The following is a 27,868-nucleotide window of genomic DNA, read 5'->3' as shown; positions in this document are numbered from 1 at the left end:
TTGCTATGGCTCATAATGCCTGCATATTTTCAAATGCTATCATCAATAAAGGAGCTGGAAAATACCACATATTTGTATATCTTTGCTGATGCAGTTTGATGGGTACACAATGTACCAGGCACTGGCTGGACACATTATTCCTAGAGAAATCCTGTAAATCTTCATGACCCACATTCCAAATCATGTCTTTTAACATAACTGAGTATGTTCGCTAAATGTACTAGTTATCATTTGTTAAGACTCTTTTACTTTTTATAAGAGGCTGCAGAAGTCAGCAAGATACAGCACCAATGTTCATAATGCATTTCTATTTAGAAATCATTTTTACAGAAACCAAGAGTGATTTTTTTTATTAGGACAAAAAATGCTCTATTTTAATACAAGATCACTATTGATGAGAACGTATACTAAAGAAGTGCAACAAATTGGTCTGAAAAAGAAACAGTACAATGACAGAAAACTTTGACATACCGCATCTCGGAGCCTGCGACCAGGCCAACTGGAAATGAACACACAACCCCCGTCACCCCCACACACAAGTATGTACAGGTTATATTGGCAAACATTTAGAAAACACACTGGAAGCTAAGCATGAACACACCCACCTTATGTACATCCACATATGTATATGTGTGCGTGATTTTCCTTCATTTCACTTGGCTAAAAGAAATTCTTGATCTAAAATTATTTCCTGCCTAACTCTATACATGGGAAATATCACAAAGCAAAAGTTTACATTTCCCTGGGAGCTGTTCGTTGGAAGTATAAGCTGTATTTTGAATTCCCTTAGGGTAAAATCCACATGCAAACAAAAGTTGTTACAAGGTGCTTGCCGTCTAATCGTAACAGCACCAAAGAGCTTTATCCAGCACCCTTTACACTACTGAAGAAGAGTATCAATGATGAATTGGTGATCAGTGCTTCCAAACATTTCCAATACTTCTACACGGGAGAGCTAAAGAGTACAATATATTTCGATTCATAAGGAAATGTTTTCTTCCCACAGATAATGTGCTCCCTAACTAAAGAAAAGCCCCTGCAGGGTCACTGCCTTCTACTCAAATACTGCCACCATCCAAGGTCCTGACACACAAGGTCGCTTCTACTGGACCCTGCAGTTCTCGCTGCTCTTGGACTCGGGGATAGCTTCCGGGCTGGGGGCAAGCCGGCCTCGCTTGGCCCTCAGGCCCTCCCTGGGGCTGTCAGCTGAACTCCTCTCAGGAAGGTTACTGACCGAGAGTGATCTCGTGGTGGGTTCTCGGAAGGTGGAGCCTGAATCCACTGGGCTTTGCTGAGCAACCTTGACCTATAACAAACAAAGCATCTTTGTTAGAGATTTAAATCATATTCACAATCCTACAACATGAAAATTAAAGTGCTTATGTCACCAAATTTTAAATTCAATCCTTCTTCTGTAGGTGTTATACACGGCTTTAGTATTTCTTCCTCACTGGGAAGAAACAAGGAGGATATCGGACATGAACTTGGTTAAGTCACCTTGGGAGCTTTCCTTGACACCTCTGATGGCCAAAGGTTCACTCCCAAAGTTAGCATGACCTTCTCAGATCAGAAGGCAAGCTTTTTGAAGGCCAAGCCTGTCCTCCTTGCCATTGTAACCCTAGTGCCCAGAATATGCTTGACTACCTGTCAAACATTCAATATATGCCTGAGTGATGATACAAATCAGCTTTCATTTACCCTGAGCCCCTGCTATCATTCAAGTGACTGTGATTCCAATGAGTAAGACTACCTTCATAGGGATTACGCTTTATTTACAACGTGTGTGTGTGTGTGTGTGTGTGTGTGTGTTTGTGAGAGAGAGAGAGAGAGAGTATGTGTGCACGCACACACACGCGTATGCACACGAACCAGGAAGGGGCAGAAGGAGAGAAAGAATCTTAAGCAAGCTCCACACTCAGCGCCTGGTGCAGGGCTCGATCCCACGACCGTGAGATCATGACCTGAGCCGAAATCAAGACTCAGACACTCAACCGATTGAGCCACCCAGGCACCTCTATTTACAACATTTAAAGGACCTAAAACATGTTCCTCCTATGTCATCATTTTAACATTCTCCTTACGTTTTTGTTTTGTGTCCATATTGAATTTGGATTATAGTAGAATAAATAATAAAGTCCAGAAAGAGTAACTCCCCTTTCTGATGTCCTGCCTTTTAAGAGAAAGAGTGATCTCAGGAAATGTGAGACTTTTAAGAAACAGACAAGAGGGCAGGGTAGCTGATAGAGTTCAGATTTTTTGAGGTTTATGCAGTTGTGACTAAAGATATGGGGTCAGAAAAGAGAAAGGGGAGCAGGACGGATAGAGCATAGAAAAGCTTCATTTAACCAAAGTTAAAGGCAGGAGTGGAGGACCCAAGTGGAAAGATCTTCACAAGGAAAAGAGGAAGGGCGCTCTTGACAAGGGCGACTCATGTTTGCTCTCCACAGGGAGAAGCTATTGATAGACGGCAATGGACTCCAGTGAGCTCCTTCTGAAGCAGAAAGAAAGAAGAGTGGAAATTATTTCCCCATTTATATTCTTTCCATAGGAAGTATGTGGTTTTAAAAGGCAGCTAAATACTTTTCATTACAGAAAACATAGTAAATCTGGCCAACAGATCAAATCCCTGGAAAGCTTGCCTCTCAGATTAAATGCAGGACACTTAAAAAAGAGCAGCCTCTAAGGAGCAGGACTTAGTGGAAAATTACCATCCATGGAAAGTTGAAGGAAAAAAACAGAGTTTTACTGGTACTTTTTTTTTTTAATAGAAAGTGATACAAAAGACAGGCATTTCCCTTGAACCCATCTGACGCAGGAAAGTCAGCTCTTCAGATTCACTGTTTAAAACAAAAAGAGACAGAGAGGGATCACTCACATTGGGAAAAGAATATTTGAGTTAGTAAAACTTTTTTTAAATATTTATTTATTTTTGAGAGAGAGAGAGAGAGTGAGCGAGCATGAACGGGGGAGGGGCAGAGAGAGAGGGAGACACAGAATCTGAAACAGGCTCCAGGCGCTGAGCTGTCAACACAGAGCCCGAAGCAGGGCTCGAACCCACAAACCATGAGATCATGACCTGAGCCGAAGCTGGACACTTAACCAACTGAGCCACCCAGGGACCCAATAAAACTCTTTTTTAATCCCAATTAAATAGCCCAAGTCTATCCCTTGGGTTCCCCCTCTAGACTCAATTTCTCTGATACTGAGCTGAGGAAATTATAGTCTATGATCAGTTTAAACTGTGAAGTTGATCCTCATGTTGGCGGGTTGGTCTCAGACTTGTCTATATAAGTAGATGAGGTCTAATTCACCAAGTGTCTAAACTATTAAGTGCACCCCAACCTGGACTGTCTTACAAACTATGTCTGCAGCCACAGTGGCCAGAGGGCGACTATGCAGATGGTGCAGTGAAAGTGAACCTCATTCATAGGAAGGAACGCAGGGCCCCACTATACTGATCACCATCACCCTCTACAATTTAGGGGCAGGTCCTCTGGAACTGACCACCAACCCCGGGTTCAGACCAAGTCCACAATTGTGACTCGCTTATCCCCAGCAAGCAAGGAGCTCCTGGGCTCGTTCAACCCAGAGACATAACAGAAAATGATCCTCACCTACTCTGCACTAAACCTGACAGATTTCCCTAAAGGTCCTGACAGATGTCACTAAAGGTCCTGCTGAATGACCTAGGGAATTGTCTGTCTCAGACCTTCAGCCAGTCACTTCAGGCAAGGGCTCATAATCCTGAGTTTCTAAGCAACAGCTTTAGGAAAGGATACCTTGGCTCTATTCATTCAAACTGAATGATGAAATACCCTTAACAGATGAGGCAAGCATTTTTACAAGGCGACTGAGAAAATGCTGAATTAAATTAAAAATCAATAGGCTGCGTTTTGAAGAGTTTGCATCTAACCACGAAGTCTCCTATAACCTCCTCTCAAGAGGAACCACCCCCATTCGTTTGCACAAGTGGGCAAAATTGCTTAGCGATTCATAACTGCTGGAGCCAACTGCAGCCTGTAGCCGATGCATCGAACACAAATCTGCAGGAAACCATGGTTACTACTCTGTACTCTGCAGACTCAACAGTGGTGTGGAAAGCAGGCCCCCTAGTGTGCAGAGCTCTTGTTCCTAGATAATAAGTCTGAACCCCCCACGTAAACTGCTTTTCCATCAATTCCTCATAAAAGAAGGAAAAAAATGACCCATGTGGTGATTTCATGAGATGGTTTCCTAACATACGTTTAAACATCTATTATCGTAATCGCTTCAGGACAAGACGAACAGCCCCAGTCATTCAACAAATAATCTGTTCAGTGTCAGACATTGTATTAGACATGAGGACACAGGTAAGCTATAGTCATAATCAGGGACCTCACAGTACTCCTCCTGCAACTCAGAAGGCAGATATTTAACAAGTAATTATGATAAAGTGAGCCACCTTAAACCAGTGAAAGTACAGGGTGCTACGTATGTGTCAAGATTTTCTGTTTTAAGGGGGGCGTCTGGGTGGCTCAGTCAGTTAAGCGTCTGACTTCCGCTCAGGTCATGATCTCACGGTTCATGGATTCGAGCCCCGTGTTGGGTTCTGTGCTGACAACTCAGAGCCCCGGAACCTGCTTCAGATTCTGTGTCTCCCTCCCTCTCTGCCCCTCCCCTGCTCACACTCTGTCTCTCTCTCAAAACTAAATAAACATTAAAAAAAAAAAAAAAAAAAAAGATTTTCTGGTTTGAGAGAGCCAGACAGCTAAGTACTTCACTTGATCACCAAAGGTGTGAGACAAGCAGGAATGGACGTTAGCATGTACGAGGAGTGAGGACGGGCTCCCAGTCAGCCACCCAGTGAGGGAAGTAGCACAGCCCGCCCCAGAGCCTAAACCTGTACCGCAGGTCAGGACTTGTCTTGTGGTTGAAAGCTTTGGTCAAGCTTGGAAACTTCCCTTTCCATGGGTACTGGTTACTTTATGGAAAAGAAGCTGTTCTTATGGTCACTGGAAAGTCAAGACTTATCAGTGTTTTGTTGTTCCCAGCATTCAAAAGCTAGATCCGAAAGTGAATGTGTGAGAAAAAGAAAGAAAGAGAGAAGGGCCAGGGGCTGGGGGCCGGAGGGGTGCGGATTTGCACAAAATGGTCAATATTTCTAATACGGGTAACAGATGGGCTCATTTTGATGAGTGAAAGAAAATGCTAGACCTTTCTTCCTTACCTCTGAATTAATAAAATTATTAATAAATAATTAATAATAAAATTATTAATAATTAATAATAAAAATTATTTAGTATGTAAGTCATGAAAAAACTTAACACCAGGTATACATTCCTTAAGGCTCACAGCTCTTATATATCAACGTAACATTTACAAATATGTTCTTGTTTTGATGCACCTAATCACCAATGTCTTTGTATTTTGGTATCTAAAATCCTGATGAGGAGCAGGCCTAGTCACTTAAAGAATTATTACATTACACAGATAGGGGTTCCTACACTTTCAAAGCTTTGTTTGCTGGGTCAAGGTAATCACACTGCATAGTTACTCAAACTCTAGCAAGCAAGTAAAATCACAAAATTTTAGAATTCTTAGAACTATTCCAGCAACGTTCCTGCGACCTCTTGTTTGAGTAACGCTGGGGAAAAGAGCAAGACCGTGGAGGTGAGAGACAGTAAGCATTAACTCTGGGCAGGTTAGATCTTTGTGAACCTTACTTTCTTCTTTCTTCTATCATACCACTTACTATGAGTGCAATAAAATGCATATACTTTGCGTACATAAGTGCTAGTATTCCTTATAGAATAATGGAACAAAGATCTGCAAAGTGAATATTCTCGATGCTTTAAATGACATTTACTGGGCCGTTTGCCAGGTGCACAGAGGTCACTAAAATCGTCGTCCCACCCTCAACAATCAAAATAGACAGATGTGTCAACAGAGACCCTTTCTTTAGAGGTCTACTGAAATACTTGCTTTTTGTAAAGTAAAGGAGTAAAAAAGAAAGAAGAAAAATAAAAAAGAATTGGCAGCCGGGGCATGGGGCAATGAATTAGAGGGAAAAGTGTGAAATAAGCAATGACCAATGCCTGTGGTCAAAAGAAAGACTACCTTTCAATTCCTTTAACGTACAGCTCGAACCTTGCTTACAAAATCCTTTGAGTTCTGATCGACAATTTCTCATTATTTAACATTTTCCGTCAAACTGTAAGGGGCCTGTCGGATCAAGGATGAGACTGCAGCCGCAGGATAATGTAATGTTTATCCCCTGGTCCGCTCCCTACCGTCCTCAGGCCTGGCTTACTTCTAGCACGTGGAGAAAGAAGGCCAGGCTTTAAAGAGCTCCTGGGTCAGGGGGTGCTGTGTCAGACCCTTGCCCAGAAAACACTGTAACTTCCTGGATTTGGAAGGGTGGAGACGTGTTCGCCGGAGTTTACCTTTTGTGATCTGCTGCCACCAGCTGTTGGTTTGGAGGTCTCGGTATGATTTTCTTTGTTGAGGCTTAGTGGGGATGGTGTTAACTTCTGGGCAGCGAGGCGGGGGCTGGTCCGAGTTGGCATGGTTGTTCTCCGAAGGACATACGGGCTTGTCTTTCCCGTTGGGATATCAGCGAACCCTACGGGCAAAAAATGCTGACTGTCAACACTGCTAGGTCCAATTCTATCTACAAGGGAAACGATATGTATCAAGTAAAGTTTCAACAAACATAAAAGTAACTCCAAAAACACTTTCTGCTAGCCACAATGGACAATGGATTAACTTCACAGCTGCCCTGGGAACCCCCAAATCAAATAAGTAGTGGGCAGGTGTTCTCTTCCCAGACACACAGGAAAACACAATGGAAAAAGAAGGGGAAATAACATTAAACAAAAAATGTATTTCCTGCTTCCTCTTCTTCTCATGTGGATGTCTTAACTCACATTCCTCTAAGATCTGAAGAACACACGAGCAAGCCTTTCCATAACATTTGGATTGGAGACAAAAAGGGGGGTAAAATGGAAAGAAAAGGAAAGGAAAAAAAAAGGCCGACTCTTGCTTAAAACAAGAGAAGGTCAAATGGTAAGAGCCACTGCTCCACAGGTGCCCACTCCCATGTAGAGACTGGGTGGGAGGAGACAGCCGACTCCCAAAGAGTGATTTCGCAGTCTGCTCACATTGTCTCCCTCCATAGTGGCAATGGACGTGACCTGAGGTGAGGAAGAGAAACTCAGTCCCAATGGGCATGGCGCACACCCTCCAGAGCGGCATTAATGGCTGACTAAAGCAACTATTTGCTTTTGTTTTTAACCCTTTCACTACAAATAAAAAACAGGAATGAGGAAGATATAACGAATTATTTGGGGGCCAGATTTCCTGAGAGCCAGAGTTACTCAGAACGGTGTCCCTCAAATCATCTAGGGCAAAGAATTAGTGTTGATAATTTTTTGAGGGAAAGGCATGGGGGTAATTTCCAACTTGCTGTGGAATGATACTCCTGTATAACCAAGTAAGAATGAGCCAAGGGAGAACTCACATTCACGACATGCCTGCATGTGGCAACAATGTCAAATTGTTATGAACATTTTTAAACTCTTACTATTGATTTCTGAACATTACTTTTTTTTGCCATGGACCAGTAACACACAGTTCCTAGACTGGCCCCAGTCCCTGGCCCACACTCTGAAGATCACTGAGTTTAAACAAACAAACAAACAAAAAAACAAGTGCTGAGCAGCTCCAGCCAAGAGGCACATCCCCCAGTTCACCTCCTACCTGGATGAGACGAGGACTAACAGGGGAAAAAAAAAAAAAAGGCTTGAAGGGTGCCCTTGATTTGGGGAATTTTCAGCCCAGGAATATCAAATCCCGAACAAGCTTTGAATAGTCATTCTTCAAATCTATTAGCACATTTTGTACTGTAACATGAGTAATTAGATCTTAGTCCTTTCCTCATGCAGGAAAACGAACAAACAAAACAAAACAAAACAAAACAAAACATACCTTAGCAATTTAAAGGTGGACTATTGCTTCTGAAGGTCAATTAGTATTGTCATGCAACAAACTAAAACATAAATGCTTCTTCTGTCTTTTCGTATGTGAATTTTTATTTGGAATTTCAAAAGAACACAAATAATTTTGCTTTTAAATGACGCATACCTTTCTTTACAACTTCTGGAAGTCCCTCTGGCTCAAACTCAGTGTGTTTGGCATCCTCGGAGGGGTGAATACCACTTCTGCGGGCTTTCCTACTCTTTTTAGAAAACGTCTCTGGGGTAGAAGGCGCTGCGCCCCCTCCATCTTCTGGAATCCCAATGGACCTTTGCCTTTTGCCTGGGGCTTTATTTTGGCTGGATGATAACTTCTTTTCAGTAGCAGAAGGGGCTGGAGAGGATTCTGGAACAACTGCATTTAGCAAAGGAGAACTCTGGAGATTAAGTTTAGACTGTGAACACAGACGAGCAACTTGTGTCTCCAACATCTCTTTGGCTTTCTCTAACTTCTCATGGCTTATGAGCAGGGAACAATACTTGTCCAAGTATTCATCGGCCTCCTGGCTTTTCTCTTCAAGAGTTTCTTTCAATTCTTTTATCTCAGCCATTAATTCCTCTACATTAGAATCCACAACAGCACCTGTCCGAAGTAAAGGGACACACTGTACATCACGTGACACTTCTCTAGTTGACACTGGGCATCGTAAAGCCGACAACCTCAGAGTCGTTATTTGGTTTTCTTTTAGAGAAGGTGGGGGAAGACATATCTATATGTTCTCATAGGTCAAACAACTCTTGTTGGGAGGGATCATACCAAGGTACAAGTCTAGTAGATTATAGGACATTCCTTAGGATAGCTTAAATAAAATCTATCAAAATCTCAAATGTGTATTCCAGCCAACCCATCTTGTAGTTCATATGAGATCAGATGAGTTAATCTAGCACATCCCCGATTTTCACCTGCCCATTCTTTCCATCATAAGTGAACAAACAATAAAAATTGGTAAAGAATATGAAGTCTGTTGTAATGGCTTTGGGAACCAGAAGCAGGTCAGTGACAAGACAAGTCCAAAACAGCTTTGTTTTTTTTTTTTTTTTTTTAAAGCAGTGGAGGTTCTGATGGACCAGTGCTTGGTTCTGATGGGCAAGTGGAGGTTCTGATGGACAAGTGCTTCAGAGGTGGGAATCTTGGTCAATTTGTAGCTGCCATGGTTATTAGCACTGAATCCACTGGAAAAACTCTCTGGATCTACAATATACTTCAAGTACTCTTCTCAGCAGGGAAGGTCACCCACCCACCCTGTGCAGCTATGGTCCAGAAGGGCCCCTCACCTTATACTATGCTTGCCATTATCTTTCCACACAGTAAGAGCATTCTGCTCTGAAGACAGGAGTGCAGAAAAGTCACAAGGACAGTTGCCATTTCTTTTTTATTTTACCTCCACACCCAAACATACAGCCCCTAAGCCTTCCATTTAGTTGACCCACGAGGATGGGCCAAGGACAACCAGAATCAGCTGTTGCTAAATCACCAATGCCAGCTCAGAATGTCAATCTGCCTCTGACGTAGCAACTACATAAATGGACATGCACGTGAAAAACTCTTTTTGCAATAGCTCATTAGCAAAAAGTGCTGCCAGTTTGTGTTTTATAGAACAGAACATGCAATGATTCCATTTCAATATGCAGACTTCGTTCGGAATCCTATTAACCCCATGACCCCAAGCCAAGCACAAAATTCAGAACTGGAAAATGGCAGCTGCTGAGAATCAGCACGCGGTGCAGGACAGAGCACTGAAAACGCTTGCATGCCGACACGCCACATGTGTGTGACTTCACGAGTGGAAGAGTTTTGGCTGATGGATGTGCCTAGTTAACACCTACCTGTTTTCTGTTTCTCTTGTGTGCCTTCAAGGTGAGACAGCTCGTTCTGTAACATCTCCTTTTCCTCTTCCAGCTGTTTGCAGGATTTGATCAACAACTTGATTTTCCCCTGCGAACGTTCATTTTCCTTCTTCAACTGATCTGTATATTTTACACTGTCCGCCTACAAAACAACACCTTGAATTTAAAACTTTGAATTTCTTCGGATGAGCATATGGGAAAATAATCATGAGATATCATTAAGAACCATATATTATAAATTTAAGTATTATGATGTTCAAAATAAAACATCTAAAGATGCATAAAACAATTCATCTTCCCTACTCAGTTTCCTAGGTCTCCCCAGTAGACACTGTGGTTTTGTCACTTTCTGAGTATCAGCAAGCATAAATCTTGGTTCCTAAGACAGTGCCCGAGGAAGGAGCCCACGACAGGGTTTGTCCAATGGGAATCACACCTGGGGGGTTAGGGTGGGAGATAATGGACATATGTTTGGTGGGTCAAAAATTCTTGAGGATAGACTCGTGTTTCCATCTGTAGTCTGTGCTGTTGACAATTTCAATACCCAAGATGGCATTTGTTTTGGTGACGCCAAGTGAAAGCCAAAGAATATTATGGCTCATAATACAAATTTAAATTCTACGGCTGCTCGAACAGAAAGCGAATAGGATGGTAAGAGACTGATGGCATCACACACTTCTCAGGAGTGTAGTTCACACTGTTCCTTAACCACATCTGCAAATTCCAAAAAAAAAGCTCTGACAATGATTTAGAGGAAAATTTTAAGATACAGAGGTACTTCTATATAGTCTTTATTTATCCCACCTTGTGAGAATAGTCATGCATCTTGTTGCAGAAATATGAATCTGATTATGATAGATTACCCCAGACCCTGCTGGGATACTCCATAACATGCACTGTATTATGTAATATCTAAAAAATGCAAGACTTCTAAAACAAACTAGCTCCAAGAGTTTCCAATAAGAAATCATGATCATACAAAGGCAGACCAAACTATTTAAAAAAAAAAAAACCTGAGCATCAATTTCATGTTGCATGTAGATTTCATTCTTGGTATATTATGTCATCTTGAAATAATGTATTAGCAGTGTTGCAGTAAATCCGCACTTCCAGAATTTTCTATTTCTGATTCCAACCATCACTGGATTACAGATCCATTTAATTCCAATTCAACAGTGCTCATTAACTGGTACCTCATTAAAATTATATGCATCTGAATAGGCTCATCTAACAAGAAGCCATTTTGTACATGATGTGTATGCAGAGACATTCTCCACAGGACGGTCAAAGATTAGACAAGCTTTAGAAAGCACACCTGAAACTAATAACTCATCATATATCAATTTTACCTCCATTTTTTTAAAAAAAGGAAGTGAAACTCTTATGTGGATCCTGAGAAACTTAACAGAAGACCATGGGGGAACGGAAGGAAAAAAAATGTTAGAGAGAGAGAGAGAGAGCCAAACCATAAGAGACTCTTAAAAACTGAGAATAAACTGAGGGTTGATGGGGGGTGGGAGGGAGGGGAGAGTGGGTGATGGGCATTGAGGCACCTGTTGGGATGAGCACTGGGTATTGTATGGAAACCAATTTGACAATAAATTTCATATTAAATAAATAAATAAATAATAAATAAAAATAAAAAAGGAAGTGAATAAATAAAAAGTAAATCTGAAGCTCTATTACTAAATATGTCTCATTTTGTAGTAGCAGAACACGACTGACCGTTAATGTTACTGTGACTGTTAATAGTTTGTATTTTGTCAGTATTTCCTTCACCTTGAGAACTGTTTAAGAGCAACAAATGTGAAGTTTACACCTACTTTTCTATTTGACTATATTCAATATACAGTATCATAATTTTTACAATTTAAACCACCTTTACGTAAAGACCTTTGTAGATATTTATCTTCCAAGTTCATTATTATACATCCTGGATGGTATTCATCTTATGAAAAATATCTGTAAGAATCAAACAGCCTCTCTTTCCAAGTAGGATTACTGTAGCACCAACTATAATTGAACAATCCCAAGACTACTGGTTCACCTCTTTTTTTCGTAAAGGAACCTTGCGTGGAGATAAAGAGGAGAAAGGACACATATGTGTGTATGGCCAAGTGCTCTGGCACACCTTGATCTCCGCATGAGGCACGGGAAAAGTGGGCTGGTGACGGCAGTGAACTTGGAGACCAGTGAAGCAAGACTTCGGAATTACCCACCAGATTATTATCTATAGCTGGAGAGGCCTGTCCCAATTGGCTATCACCTTGATCTTCATATCCATCTTGAGAAAGTCTTTACCATCCTCTAGTTTGGGAGGATTCACTGAGCGATGTATAAAGTATATCCAAGCTGTGAGACTGCAGACCATCCACTGCCTTTTAAAAATAACTCAGCAGGGAGACTGGGTGGCTCAATCAGTTAAGCATCCAACTCTTGAGGTTGGCTCAGGTGTTCACAGTTCGTGGGTTCAAGCCCTGCATCAGGCTCTGCACTGATAGCACGGAGCCTACTTGGGATTCTCTCTCTCCCTCTCCCTCGGTCCCTCCCCCACTTGTACTTTCTCTCTCAAAATAAGTAAACTTTAAAAAAAAAAATAAAAATAACTCAGCAGAAAAATGATGCTTTTATTTTTGACTACAAAAAAATTTTTTAAAAACAAATTTTTTTTTTTTAACGTTTATTTATTTTTGAGACAGAGACAGAGCATGAACGGGGGTGGGGCAGAGAGAGAGGGAGACACAGAATCTGAAACAAGCTCCAGGCTCTGAGCAGTCAGCACAGAGCCCGACGCGGGGCTCGAACTCACGGACCACGAGATCGTGACCTGAGCCGAAGTTGGACGCTTAACCGACTGAGCCACCCAGGCGCCCCGGACTGAGCCACCCAGGGCCCCCCCAAAAATTTTGATAACAGGATGAAAGCATTAATTCCATGCAATGAAAACAACCATTATCCTCATGTATCTTCTAAGTTATGAAGTAATGAGAAATGAACATACCTTGGTTTTCTTCAATTCTTCTAACATCTGAGTAGCAGCTTTCAAAGAATTATTGAGTTCTTCTTTACTGGACTTCAAGAGTTCCATCTCTGCCTTCTGCGAGCACAGACATTCTTCACTGGAAGTCAGCTTCTCTCGGTAAGTCTGGATTTCCGTCTCATACTAGGGCAGAAAAACGTCACCTTAGCCAGGAGGCTCAGCTTAAAAAAATTATAAGGAAAACAAACGAAAAAGAAAATTGCTGTCGCAAGGGCCATTTCAAATAGTCCTTGGGATTCTCCTATTATTCTATTCCAAGACAGAAATAGATTTTAAAAACTCACATCGTAAAATAAGATCTGGACAGTATCTGGAGAAGACAGTGAAGGTAATATGATGGGGACCTTTCATAAGATTGTCTTGCGTAATAATGCACATCAATGGACCTTCTTGCAAAACATGCCTCATTACTATGGCCAACGCACCACTCCCCAGCTCCTCCAGGAACCAAACCCACGTTTTTACCTGTTTGTTTGTATCCAGAAGCAAAGCCTGGTGTTTCTTTTCAGCTTCCTGAAGCCGTAGCTGATACTCAGCTATTTCTTCTCTCGTTTTCTCCTCTTTTTCCATCTGGTCCTTATGTGCGCAATCCAAATTCTTCTTCAATTCACTGTTTTCTAGCATGAGCTCCCTCAATTGACCCTAATGAGAAAAGTAATAAAATCATGGGAGAGCAATTAGGAACCTGGATATGGATCTTATATAGATCTTTAGGAAATACTGAGTACTAAAATTAAAAAAAAAAAAAAAAAAAGTTTACAGCTCAGACAAAATCTTTATAGAATAGTGCCACAACCCTTCATGACCTATTCATTTTAAATTGTGACTTTACTTGCAATGACAGTTTCTTCTGCTCCAGACCAACCACGTGCAGGGTCACATCCACAGGGAATACAGAATCCCTGAGAACTCAACTTTAGCTCAAGCACCCTGGTCGGTACCCTCTCAGGTTTCCAGGCTCACTTACTTAAGTGCTTCCATTGCAATAAGCCGTTGACCTCATCCCCAGAGCCCTACCATTCCCACCTTGACACTCGAGCCCACCCCCCCCCCCCAAACTTACATGTTCCTCCTTGACCAGCTTCAATTCCGTGTTCTTTCAGCTTCCTTCCAGATGCCCTCCCTATTTTTGCCCCTCTGTCCCTTCACCGTATGACACGCAAAACTCTAGCACTGGAGGAACCTGTGTTCTCCATGCCTGATCCCAAATGACTGTTTGCACATGTGTTTCTACACATGCCGTGCCCATTTCTTCATCTCCATTTACTCCTCAAGCCCTTGTTGGTGGGCTTATCCCACCTCCTCTTCAAATCGCTTTTCATGGCCTTGTCAACCTCCATGTTGCAGATCTAAGGAGCACTCTTCACCTCATCTGACCTCTGGGCAGCATGTGATGCTCCCGAGACAGCATCCACTCCTCACTGGCAGGACAGACACTCCCCTGGCCTCATCATGGCTCCTCATCTCTTTGCTGGCCCCTCCTCCTCCATCTTACCTTGAGAGGCCAGGTCTCTGGGCTCAGCCCCAAACTGCCTTCTCTTCTCCAACTGTATTTTCTACAATTCCCATAATTTGGCAATACTACCTATATTCTGAACTAGCCAAATTAATGTATCCACCCTACATCTTCCCTTTAAACTCCAGCCTCATGTATTGGGATTTCTCTCTGGTCTTTTTTCATATCATTTTCTATTTCATAATGGCTTCCTTTCAATTTCTAAAAAATACGAAGCTTTTTCTAATCTCAGAATGTAGCCACACTGCTCACTAGACCTAGAAGGTTCCTTCCTCTGTGCTGTTCCTCTCACAGCTGACTCCTCATCATGCAGGTGACGTTCTCTGACCTCCCTACCTAAATTAGGTTGATCTCTAGCCCCACACACCCCACTTCCCAACTATTCTTCAGTCAAGAATCTTGTCTGATTCCTTTATAGCACTTGACAGATTACGATTGCCTTATACATCTCCTATTTAGTGATTTATTGTGTGTCTAGACTGTAAGCTCTGTGAGTGCAGGAACCACAGCCATTATATTCAACATGCAACCCTCTGACTTTAGGAGCACTTACTAACTACAGAATGCATAAAGCCACTGCAAACGGACACATTCATAGGTACGGACTTGAGGCTAAACACCTAGCTTTTCCTTTTAGTAGAGCCTATAAACTAGGTTCAAATAACACTATAGTTGGGATACTCCCAAGCTGCTTCAGTACCAAAGAAATTCCAGCAGGTGCAGCACTCAAATAGCATTCGTACAAACTCCTTCCACGCAGCACTGCCAGAAAGTTCCATGAGTCAACTCCTGAGATTAAATGCCAAAACTTTTTGATTTGCATTAGATTAAATGTCATATTTAAAGTACGGATTTCTCCAACTCTGTATACAGACTATCACAAACATCCCTTCAACCTTTTCTAATTGTTCGGGGTCATGATCGTAACTTTGTTTTGTTCCCCTTTTCTAAGTACTACCTGGGGATGAATATGCACGAGGACGACACGGATATACGAGTGTTTACCGTTTAACTAGGTTTGGCAGGCAGGTGTCACACTGCATCTGCTGGCACTATGTGCACGGTGGCTGCGACCTAGGACTCGGCGTTAAGAGATTCAGGAGAAATGGAGGGCACCGAATCAGCAATGTCTGCCACGGAAACAGCAGTGGGGAATGGCGACCCAGATGCTATAAATCTGTCACATTAACCCTCCCCTAAAATAACATCCCAAGACTGCTCCAGCTTTACATTTCACTGTGACTTTCCATTACTTTTTAGTTCTTAGCAGATCAGTGCATCTGTCTCTAGCAACATTCTGGCTCCTAATCCGAGGCAGGCTGGAAAAGCAGATAAACCTGCTGAAAGCTGCATGAAATCTATTTCTGATGTGAGTTAATGGAGTTACAAGGGTCGCCTTCTATGAAAAAACATTTGGGCTCCGTGATGGGCATTTTCATGCGTTCCGAGGCCTCCCAGGGCTCGTTCTGGGCTCCTGACAGGGCTGGAGGGTGAAGATGACAGACTTCAAGACTGATCAGGACATCAGTGCCGGCCTGGATTTTTTTTAAAGCTAAAAGAGCTGGGTACGTTGCAGGTCTTACAAAAACAAACAAGGAGACTGCGCACACCGAATGATCAGAGCGTCCTGTCACAGAGAAACTTACCTGGCTGCTCTTTATTTCTTCTGACATTACAGTTAACTCTCTAGTCAGCCTATTTTTCTCCCCGATAAATTCTTCTTTCAACTCTGCTGTTTTCTGGGCCATCTCGTGCATTTCCCTCTGCAGCTCAGTTTCCTTCCCGGTCATTGTGTTTACCTGAAATTTCATCTTTCGTTAGGATCTGCTTTGGGTCGTCGGTTTTGCTCAAATTAATCATTCTGATCCAACACATCATAACATTCCCTTTCACCTTCAATAACAAAATGGAACCTGGCTAATCCTCCCTTTACTAATCCACTCAACCACCATCCTTAAATCCTACTGGCAAGCTTACCTTTTCTCGGCCAAGGTTTAATAAAAAGACAGCAATAAGGAGAGCAATGACAAGGAAAGATAACATCACTAAGTCTCACAATCCCTCGTAAGGGTATTAATTTGTATGAAACGTCAACATTAGAGACCACTGTATGAGGTAGCGTCTTATGTTTTTATCAGTTCTGGGATCTCCACTGATCCTCCGATGCCATACTAATCTTCAAGAAACATGCCTATGATTAGTTAAAACCAGTTAAAGCCCCATCATTTGCACTTGCCCCTCAGCGTTGAAACGGACTGGCAGAATTTGCCAAGTTAGCTCTATCATAACTGCCATCTCTTGCAAGTTGTATCAAAACTTAAAATTCCTGAAAAATATTACAGAGTCATGATTGATCCCGTTTTCTGGACACTCCTCTTTGCTTTTAATAGTTGTCCAATAAAAATTGAATTTGAAGCAACCACTTTCCTAGATCAGTACGTAAGCCTAGAGGGCAAAACCTTAATTTTTCATTAATAATTGAGGCCCCTGATGGCACACTTGCCCCTTAGCCATCAGCTAACAGAACAGTAGGCTGCACAAAGAGAAGATATAAGAAGGCTGAAAGCATAAAATCCCCCAGACCTACCCTGGGAGGCATGAGGGTTCTGTTTATTACAATTCTATCAGTACCTTTTTTTAAAAAATTTTTTTAAATGTTTATTTATTCTTGACAGAGAGAGACGGAGCAATGAGTAGGAGAGGGGCAGAGAAAGAGGGACACACAGAATCTGAAGCAGGCTCCAGGCTCTGAGCTGTCAGCACAGAACCTGACGTGGAACTCAGACTCATGAGCCAAGAGATCATGACCTGAACCGAAGGCAGACGCTTAACTGACTGAGCCACCCAGGCACCCCTCTATCAGTACCTTTAATAGTACCTTCTCATAAAGGCAAAAAGGCAGAGCAGGGGCCTAACTAGTATCGGTTATAGTCTCCTTGGTAGTAGCTCCCAGCTGGGTACTGGGAAACTAGTACTCTGATGTACTTACTCTAAGAAAGTGAACTATGATTAGAACCAGAAGTATGCCTAACCCCAAGCTTCTCCCATGTCCAGCTGCCACACGGAAAAGCTGGGCTAATCCACAGACATGCCCCATGTAAATGTGTGCCAAAACAAAGAGTGACTACAGCTGGAGCCAACTGAGTGTCCCCGAAGTTCAAGGCCCCGCAAACATAAAAACCCTTGCAGAGTCTGGTCCAATACTGTGAACATGTCCAGGAGGAAACATGATCCACGCAGTGGTTTCCCTCCCTCATGGCTACATATTCGAACGTAGACAGATTAAGCCACTTACTTTTTCAACAAAGGACACGTTTTCCATTTTTGTCAGCTCAAGCTCTTTCTCCAGAGCCTTGTAAGAATGCTGCAGTGTTTCCAGGGTGTCCTGCAAAGTATCATTTTTGGATTGCAGCATCTGGACCTTCTGCTCCAAGCCTACCATCATATCTTCCAGTTCTCCTTTTTGCTTCTTCCAAAGCTGCTGTTCTCCTTCCACCTGGGAGAGTTTAGAGATGAGCTGCTCTCGGTCCTGAATCTGATTTTTCAGGTTGCTGATTTCTTCATCCTTCTTCTCTAGCTTCCGTTTGCCATCTCCTACCTGTTGAATGAGGCCATTGGCGGAAGACTGCAAACTAACATAACTGCTCTTGACCTCGTCAAGGCCTTGTAGCAACTGAGCCTTCTCGTGTTCAAGAGCATCTATTTGACGGCTCAGATTCTGCTCTTGGGCCTTCCAGGTGTCTTGGTCACAACACAAAGCTGCCAATTTCTCAGTTAGCTCTTTTAACTGTGTTTGAAGCGTCTCCACGACAATCTTAGAGTCTTCTCTCATCTGTACTTTTTCTTGCTCTTTTTCTTGCAACAGATTTTCAAATGAAGAATTGAGTATTTCTAATTCAGATACCCGTCCTTGCTCTTTCTGTAATTCTTTGGTCACATTTTCTTTTTCTGACCTCATATGGACAAGATCTAATTCCAAATCTCTCAGGTTTTGGGCCATCTCCTCTATTTTTGCTTTTAGGGCCTCTACCTCTGCTTTGGAATTCTCAGCCTCCAGACTCACACGCTCTTGGTCTTGCCCTGATGCCTCTAGTTCTCTTTCAAGGCTCTCCACTCTACTCTTAAGCAGGTCGGTGTAATGTGCACTTTCCTTCAGTTTTCCTAAGACCTGGAGCTGCTCCTTTTTATTGGCTTCGAGGCAGACTTTCAGCTTTTCAATGCTGTTTCTTAGCCGATGGATTTCTTGTGCCGAGGAGTCCAGACTCTGTTCTTTGACCTTCTGGATTTCTTGGTCATTACACAAGACTGTGACTTCCTCATTTAGCTCTTTCAGTTGTGTTTGGAGCATCTCCATTGCAGCTGTGGATTCTTCTTTCACCTGTATTTTTTCTTTCTCCTTTTCTTCCAACAGACCTTTGCACGAAGAGAGTAATGCGTCTAATTCAGATAACTGACCCTGTTCTTCTTGTAGTTGTTTCATCAGATTTTCTTTCTCGAACCTTACCGTGACAAGGTCTACTTCCAAATCTTTCAGGCTTTTGGCCATCAATTCCATCTGTGCCTTCAGGGTCTCCACCTCTGCTTTGGAATTCTCAGCATCAAGAATCACCAGCTCTTGGTTTTCCTCTGACATCTGCAGTTCTCTTTCGAGGTTCTCGACTTTATCCTGAAGTGAGTCAGTCTTACGCTCGCTCGCTCTCAGTTTCTCCAGGACGTGAAGCTGCTTCTTTTCATCAGCTTCAATGCGAACCCTCAGTTTCTCGATGCCTTTTCTTAGCTGGTGCACTTCCTCCTGCGTTGAGCTCAGCCTCACCGCAACCTCACCCTTCTCCATCAGCGCATTCTCCAAGGACTTGGCAACAGCCAGCTTTTCGTGCTCCGATTCATTCAGTCTGGTCTGCAGGCTCTCGGATTCCCTCACAAGTGATTCTTTCTCTTCATTCAGTTGTTCGATTTGGATTTCCAGCTCACTTTTTACCAAAGATAGGGCCTGTGAGTCCTTTTCCAAACTCTGCAGCTGCTCCTGGAGACGAGCGTTCTCTACCAACAGTTCACTTACGTTGGAGGGCAACGTCTGAAGGACCTGTGTTTGATCCTTCACCTCAGCTCCAGCCACGTCAGGGGGCTGTAGACATTCACCTTGATGAGATTCAAGTTCTTGTATTTTCTGCTTCATCTTTTCAGACATCAGATCCAATTCTTTATTTTCTTTTGACAAAGTATCTAATTCTCCACGAAGCTGGTTTCTCTCACTGGTGACCACAGAGAGTTCTTCTTCAAGACGGGCTATAACTTTCTGCTTATTTTCACTGTCTTGTTCTAAATATAGCTTCTCTGTTTGAACTGTCTCTAAGGCAGCTTCCACAGAGAGGGCGTGATGCTTGATGCTACCTTTCTCAGATTCGATCCTCTTTAGCTCATTTTCCACATCAAGAAATCGCTCTCTCCAGTTGTTCACCTTGGCTACATTATCTTCAATAACTTCATGTGAAAATTTATCTGTGCCTACGTCTAAATTAGAACTGAGGACTTCCAAACTCTCTGCTCTCTGGTGTAACTCCTGGTTGTCACAAGAAAAGGATCTCAGTCTTTTACTTAAATTTGATTTTTCTTTCTTAAGTTCCTCAACTATTTTCTCTAATTCTATACATGCTTCCGTCTTGGTGGTTAGTTGTGCTTCCTGTAAATCGAGTTTTGAGTCTAACTCTTTTATTTCATTTAGCAAACTTTCAACTTTTTTGTCACGTTGCTCTACGACGTGAAGTAACCTCAAATTCTCATTTGATGTCTCTCTAACCTGCAGCTGGAGATTCTGAATGGAGACCTGATTCTCCAGAAAATCCATCGGTACTAGAGCGTTAGGGTCAGAAGATGACAATTGAGAAATGCGTTCTGAACAGCCTGGGGTTTTGTCTTCTACTGGGGTCTCGTAACTGGTTTCTGTAGACTGTTCCCTAGACCATTCTCCTGTGAATTGGGCTGCACCTGTCTCGGCTACTTTCTCCATCTCTAGACTGAGGTCCTGCTGAACACCGTTCTCACACATCTTGTGAATGTCAAGCTTTGGTGTGCTCTCTTTAGTTTCCAAAGTACATTCTTCCGACTCTTTAATGTCACAGCTGTCATTTCCACCCCGGAGAGCCTGTAGCTGTAATATACAATGAGAATTCATTTTATTTTTCAGGAGGAATATACAATAAGGAGGCTTAATTATTATAGAAACTGGCGTCTAGCCTCTGCTACACACATTTCTTCAAATGACATATTTCCCATCCCATTCTCCTCTCTCCATCCAAATATCCAACGCAATTTAACATTTGGTAAGTTTAGCCACAGGCAAGGCACTGGGTAAGGTATTTATCATGAAGATAAGCCCTTCAGATCAGTTATTTGGTCTAAATTGCAACATAATTAAATTTCATAATTTTTTTCTTGCTAGAAATATTCTTGGTAGCCTAAATATAAAATTTATTTTTGTGATTACCAGCGAGCTAACAAATTCCTCATAAAATGTTCAGCTTCCATCTTCAGCATTTTACAACACCCTTCACTGAGAGGTTTCATGAACAGCTCCCCCCCATCCCAAGGACGTAACCACAGAGCCAGCACTCACTATCTATATTCTTGGATAAATCACATGTCTGGACTTCACCATCTTCTCATCTGTAAAATGGGGATCTGCTGCTAGGACCACTATGGTGGCCACCACACCACCTGCCCTCCCTACCCTACTGAGGGAATCAGGTGAGCCTTGTCAACCGTACAGCATTACTAGGCTAGCTGGTAGACCAGAAAGGACGAAGTTATGACTAAATGATTTCATATTCCAAAACAAAAGAGATGGCTCTTTAAATGACTGATAACAAATCATAGATTTGCATCAGAGAAAATTGTTAAGAAAATTATTCAGTAATGTGTAATAAACTCCTGCATTTAGTTTTATGACTTTAACTCTGTAACATTAAAACAGTCTGAAAAGGGTAAGAAAATATAAAATTCCTATCATATTGTCATCCATTAGCTCTAATTTAATATTTAAGTGTGGTTTATTACTCACAAAAAAGTGAAAACACATACAAGTTCTGAAGATGACTTTCTGACTCTATAATATTAATTTTCTCCAGAAGACTTTTAAAAACAACTTTATTAATTTCCCATATATATGTTTAAGTGGAATCACTACAGAAATTTACATCTTCCCCCCCCCCACCACCGCCATTGCCCCACAATCAGGTTTACTCATTTTCCTAAAGTTGTGCTTTGTTTAAAGAACAAATACAAGAAGCTCTTGGGTGGCTCAGTCAGTTGCGCGTCTGGTCAGGTCACGATCTCACGGTGAGTTTGAGCCCCGCGTCAGGCTCTGTGCTGACAGCTCAGAACCTGATGCCTGCTTCAGATTCTCTCTCTCTCTCTCTCTCTCTGCCTGCCCCTCCCTCACTCATGCTCTGTCTCTGTCTCAAAAATTAGTAAGCATTAAAAAATGTTTTTAAAAACAAAAACAAACTTTGGTATATTTTGTTTTTATACCCTGGAGCTCTAAAGATATTTTAAGTTCAATTTAGTGTAGATTTCAATTACACAAACATTTACTGAGTGCCTACTGGGCATGTAGCTAAAGAAAGGGCATGTAAATCCCATGTACTTACATCTTCTATGTCGGTGCAGAGCAAGGACCGAGAACTTAAGTCCAGACCTTGTAGCTGAAGCCGGGCGACTTCGAGCTCAAGTGACAGGTGTTCGGTCTGTTTCTTTTCTGCTGCCAACTTGGACTCCATCTCCACGGTCACACTTGTCAGCTTCTGTTGCCACTGTTCATTTTCTGACAAATACTGCTTCTTAAGACAGTCGAGCTCTTTCCTTTCAGAACTTAGTAACTGCTCGAGCTCTTCAATTTCCTTATTTTTCATCATCTCCTGACTTTCAATTTTGTCCTCTAGCTTTTTGAGGGATTGCAGGTACATCTGACAGAGGATCTCAAGTTCTTCGACACTCTTCACTGGGGTGGACAGAATCTCTTTCTTGGTCAGATTCTCCTCCTCCAGACTGCAGCAAGATCCTTCTTCTACATTACACTGGTTGGCTGAAAGATTCCCGACCAAATTATTCAAAAGAGATGTTTCCCCTGTCTGGTCTAAAAGATCTTTGCAAAAAGAGGATTCTCCCAAACTTGTAAGACCAGGGCTGTCAGTCATACGAGAGAAAGACAATGACAAAAAATGCCCTTCCTGGGGTCCTGGCATCTCTTCCTTTACCAAGTCACCTTGGAAGTTTCTCAGACTTGTGGACAAGACCGAATTTTCAGCCTTTAATGTGTCCACATAAGACTGTAGGTCTGACATCTTAGAGCTCATTTGACAGTGCTGATCGTGTAAAATTTTGTGTTCGCTTTGTAAAGATGAGAGTTTCTCTTGTAATTCAGCAAAGTGCATTTGAACTTCTTTGTTTGAGAGCGTCAAGTGCTCATAGCAATTACTGTCATTCAAAGGATTTAAGGACGCACATTTCTGCTCATTTTGTTGTTCACCAAGTTCACCTTCTGCCGTTTCTTTCACTAACTCGCCTTGGAGAAGACCGTGTTCATCATTTAGTATTTTAACTTCATTTACTAGTTTCTCCACCTCTTCTGCCATTTTACTAGCTGCTGTGATACATTCAGATCTTGAGTCTTTCAGCTCAGATATTAGCTCAAGCTTTTCGACCTGCAGTGTTTCGCACATTTTCTCTAGCTCACTCAGCTTGCTCATTGCTGTTTGTAGAGAGCACTGCAGATGCGCATTGTCATTCTGACTTGAAAACTCATGAAGCCCAGAAACGTACTTTCCTTCTGTGTCTACGACGCAGTCTTCGGGGCCACTAAGTTCTTGGGACTGAGTGTCTCGTTGCACGTTTCCCGTGTCTAATTCTACTCTAATTGTCTGTAGGCATTCCTTCTCCTTCTCACTTTCCTGAAGTTTGAATTCCCTCCTTCTCATCTTAGCTCCTGACTGTACCAACTGTGCATTATAACAGTCTAGAGGGGGATGTTCAACTTGGAGATCCATCGGAAGCTGAACATGGCATTCATTTATGTCACTCTCTCCTTTCATAGAGTCGCTAATTGGTTCTGATTCTAGAATCTGATGCTCTTGTTTCATCTCCGTTAACGTCAGCAGGTGCTCTTTCTCTTGTAATAAGGCATTAAGTTCCTTTTGCATCTTACTCTGTTCTTCCTTTAAGGTCATGATTTCTTGCTTTAAACCATCCGCCTCGCTCTTGGAATTGTTTTGGATATCCACAATCTCCAATCTCAGATCTTGCTGCACTGCCCCCAACTCTAGTATTAGATTCTGGTTTCTTTCTTCGGCTAATGCTAATTTTGTTACAAATGCTTGGTGTTCCCTTGCAAATGCTTCCTTTAGGTGCTCCAGTTCATGTTCTCTATTTTCACAAGCACTGGTGCATTCACTTAGCAAGCATTCTAACTCAGAGTTCTTTTCTTGAGCTGCTTTATATTTTTCACTAAGATCCTCAAGTGCACGTCCTGTTTCTTCACATCTTTGTAGTAAAATAAGTCTTTCTTGCTGGTACTGATTGGATAACTCTGAAATGCTTTTGTCTCTTTCGTCTATACAGTTTAAAAAACTCTCACTTTTTTGGAGTAAGTTAATCTTCTCTTGACTTAAGGTTGCATTAATTTCCTTGAGGGTCTCATTCTCTTGGGTCAGCTCTTCAATTTCTTTTCTGTTTAGAGAAATGGCAGCACTCATTTCCTTCTTCTCTGAGCTCAGGCTTTCAGACAAAAGCTGTAGCTCCTTTAGAGATTCTTGAAGTAAATGGTTGCTCTTTTTTAATTCTTGAATCTCTGCTTGCTCAGTTTCTAATTTTTCATTCAAAAGTTGGAACTCTCTTTCCTTGTTCTCCAGGGCAACTAAAGTTTCAGCAAATACGTTCTGATGAACAGAAGTGTCTTCTTGTAACTTACTAATGCGTTGACTTGTTTCAGCCACAAAACTTTGATGCATCTGCTCTGCTTTGATGAGATTGTCTTCTATTTCTCCTCTGATTTGCACCAACTCTTCACACTGCTTTTGTAGATCTGAGTTCATCTGCTTTTGAGACTCTAATGAAAACTCAAGAGAAATGACTCGATTTTGTAAGCTGGCTGAACTTTTGGGGCTATGGTCTGCTTCTAACTGGCATTTGCTCCTTCCTGAAGGTGTGCTTCTTTGTTCTCCAAGAATATTTGCAAAGGAATTATTCATTGCAGACTGCTGTTCAAAGGCCAAAAGACTTCCTTGGTGAGCTTCATTGGTCACCAGAGAAGCATCTTTGGATTTTAGCAGATCCCGAAGGCTCTCATATTCAGCACGCAAGTCCTGGTAACGCTGGTCTCTGTCTGTTACTTCACTCGACACTAACTGAAGTTTGTGCTCTAGATCTTCAACTTGCCTGGTAAGCTGAGATATTTTCAAGCACATGTTTTCTACTTCCTTCTTATGTTTCTGGTCCGAGAGCTTGGCTTTCTGTTGTAGTTCTACGTAAGCTTGTTTATGTGTCTCCACCTCCACAGTCTTGCTGTCTATCACATTGTGAAGGTTTCTGATCTCAACATTCAGATTTTCGCTTTCCATCTCCAGTGTTCTTACTTTCTCATTGTATTCGTGGCTTTTTATTTGTTGTGTCTTGAGACAAGTTTCCAAGTGATGAAGTTTACTCTGCAAGCTTCCCTTCTCTGACTCCAGCTGACTTAGAAGCTGTTCTTTTTCACTTTTCCAACGAGCAAACAGAGTTTCCTCTTCTTTCAATTCTTCATATTCTTTCTTTTTTAACTCTAAAGCAATCAGTAAAGCTTCAGACTCTTTCTCCATTTTGCTTAACTTATCATTCAGTTGTTCAATGTGATGCTCCCTTTTCTTCAAAAGGTCTTGAGAACAATCTCGTTGCTTTTCCAGATCAGCCAAGGCAAGCTTCAGTTTCTCTAAAGTCAAGGAATTCTCTTGCTGATTGATTTTTTCTTGAAGATCCCTTAACATGGTTTCCTGAGAGGCATTCTTAGCTATTAAAAAAAAAAAAAAAAAAAAAGTTTAAGTTGTCATGTTTTTTTTTTAATTTTTTTTTTTTCCAACATTTATTTATTTTTGGGACAGAGAGAGACAGAGCATGAACGGGGGAGGGGCAGAGAGAGAGGGAGACACAGAATCAGAAACAGGCTCCAGGCTCTGAGCCATCAGCCCAGAGCCTGACGCGGGGCTCGAACTCACGGACCGCGAGATCGTGACCTGGCTGAAGTCGGACGCTTAACCGACTGCGCCACCCAGGCGCCCCTAAGTTGTCATGTTTTTAATGAATATTCTACAAGAATTCCAAACTACTAAAAAAAATCCAAACATGGGGTGCCTGGGTGCTCAGTTGGTTAAGTGTCCAACTCTTGATTTTGGCTCAGGTCATGATCTCACCGTTCATGAGATGGATCTCTGCATTGGAATCTGCACTAACAGCATGGAGCCTGACTGGGATTCTCTTTCTCTCTCAAAAATAAATAAATAAACTTAAAAAAAAAAATCCAAACAGACAGCTTCTCAAGCCCTGTAAAAACTGGCATTATTGTTTGGAAAGTAGATCACCTGATCATTATCTGAGATTGTATAAAGACAGTGAGAAAATGGTCCTTATAAGGATGTAATACGGTTGTTCATCTTCTTTCTAAGCAGCTTAATAAAGTGTTGTTGCATAAAACAGCAAGGGGTTATTTTTTTAATTTAATTTTTTTTTTAATTTACATCCAAATTAGTTAGCATATAGTGCAACAATGATTTCAGGAGTAGATGCTTAAGTGCCCCTTACCCATTTAGCCCATCCCCCCTCCCACAACCCCTCCAGTAACCCTCTGTTTGTTCTCCATATTTAACAGTCTCTTATGTTTTTGTCCCTCTCCCTGTTTTTATATTATTTTTGTTTCCCTTCCCTTATGTTCATCTGTTTTGTCTCTGAAAGTCCTCATATGAGTGAAGTCATATGATTTTTGTCTTTCTCTGACTAATTTCGCTTAGCTTGATTAACACCCTCCAGTTCCATCCACGTAGTTGCAAATGGCAAGATTCCATTCTTTTTGATTGCTCAATAATACTCCATTGTGTGTGTGTGTGTGTGTGTGTGTGTGTGTATACATATATACATATATATATATATATATATATATATATATATATATATATATACACACCACATCTTCTTTATCCATTCATCCATCGATGGAAATCTGGGCTCTTTCCATACTTTGGCTATCGTTGATAGTGCTGCTATAAACATGGGGGTGCATGTGTCCCTTTGAAACAGCACACCTGTATCCCTTGGATAAAGGCCTAGTAGTGCAATTGCTGGGTGGGAGGGTAGTTCTATTTTTAGTTTTTTGAGGAACCTCCAATACTGTTTTCCAGAGTGGCTGCACCAGCTTGCATTCCCAGGGGTTATTTCCTTAAGTACTTGAAACTTTTTTTCCTTTGTATGTGTTTATGTGTATGTGTATTTTTTCCCTTCTGAAATGCTTATTGAAAGAAAGAAAGCTCTGAGAAGAGCAGCACTGAAATGTAAATAGCCTACTTCACTACAGAATAATTCTCATTTTCCAGAAAAGTGAATAACTCTTCCACCATTTTAGCCAAAATCCATAGGCTTAGTACAAAAGAATAAATGATGCTATACGCCAGTACTTCTCAAGGCCTCTGAGTGAGTACTATTGAGAAACAATGTTACCCACATCCCAGCCCCTCACAGTTAAGTGTCTGTGAGTGGGAGAATCAAATGGAAGATTTTCCAGGCTCCATTGCCACCTTCTTTTCTGCCTAGTAACTCACATCTACCCACAGGCCCCTCCTAGTTGGAAACAATGGTAGTGGTTTCATTCAAAGCACTCATTGCAAAGCATTCATGCCAAGTGATGGCAACGTTCAAGTACACTGAGGGCGAATAAATGTGAGAATCTCAACGGTAGATGATAAAGCTAGCATGTATTATAAACTCAGTTGTTACACTAAAGGGAAAAAAATTCCTAGTTTTAACGTGTTTAATCTCAGTCTACCTGCTGAGAGTTGATGGCTCATGAAGACAGCACCACAAAGGCTCTCACTCCACTTCACTTGTGAGGACCTCAAACAAGGATACTGGTGACCAACACTGAAAAATGCCCTCGCCCTTCCTTTTCTTACAGTTTTCTTTCAAGAAAGATGAAGATTGACATTTTTACCCACTGCTGTGGAATAACTGAAAGCTGTCTGAGGGAGATCAGAATTTAAAAGAGAAAACAGTCAAGGTGCCTGGGTGGCTCAGTCGGTTGGGCATTCAACTCTTGATGTCGTCTCAGGTCATGATCTCATGGTTCGTGATGAGGAGCCCTGTGTTGGGTTCTGCACTGACAATGCAGCACCTTCTTGGGGTTCTCTTCCTCCCTCCCTCCCTCTCTCAAAATAAGTAAAC

At 41.9% G+C, this 27,868-nt stretch overlaps 1 protein-coding gene across 5 annotated transcripts in view; it reads right to left on the bottom strand.

Annotated features, from left to right (window-relative positions):
• Positions 1 to 321: 321 nt before the first annotated feature.
• Positions 322 to 27,868, bottom strand: part of CENPF (centromere protein F) — a 100,397-nt gene continuing 72,850 nt past the window's right edge. For all 5 annotated transcript variants that reach the window (XM_053208810.1, XM_015062885.3, XM_053208811.1 and 2 more), the window contains exons 12-20: positions 22,063 to 25,451; positions 17,712 to 20,564; positions 16,063 to 16,215; positions 13,366 to 13,542; positions 12,862 to 13,023; positions 9,840 to 10,002; positions 8,122 to 8,595; positions 6,423 to 6,601; positions 322 to 1,306 (exon numbers count right to left, since the gene is read on the bottom strand). In XM_053208810.1, the coding sequence (XP_053064785.1) occupies positions 1,103 to 1,306; positions 6,423 to 6,601; positions 8,122 to 8,595; positions 9,840 to 10,002; positions 12,862 to 13,023; positions 13,366 to 13,542; positions 16,063 to 16,215; positions 17,712 to 20,564; positions 22,063 to 25,451 (7,754 nt within the window). In that variant the 3' untranslated portion in view covers positions 322 to 1,102. The remainder of the gene's footprint in view (positions 1,307 to 6,422; positions 6,602 to 8,121; positions 8,596 to 9,839; positions 10,003 to 12,861; positions 13,024 to 13,365; positions 13,543 to 16,062; positions 16,216 to 17,711; positions 20,565 to 22,062; positions 25,452 to 27,868) is intronic.

Source organism: Acinonyx jubatus, chromosome E4, assembly GCF_027475565.1.
Source record: "Acinonyx jubatus isolate Ajub_Pintada_27869175 chromosome E4, VMU_Ajub_asm_v1.0, whole genome shotgun sequence".
NCBI classification, from domain to species: Eukaryota; Metazoa; Chordata; class Mammalia; order Carnivora; family Felidae; genus Acinonyx; species Acinonyx jubatus.
This window is presented reverse-complemented; position numbering and strand designations above follow the sequence as displayed.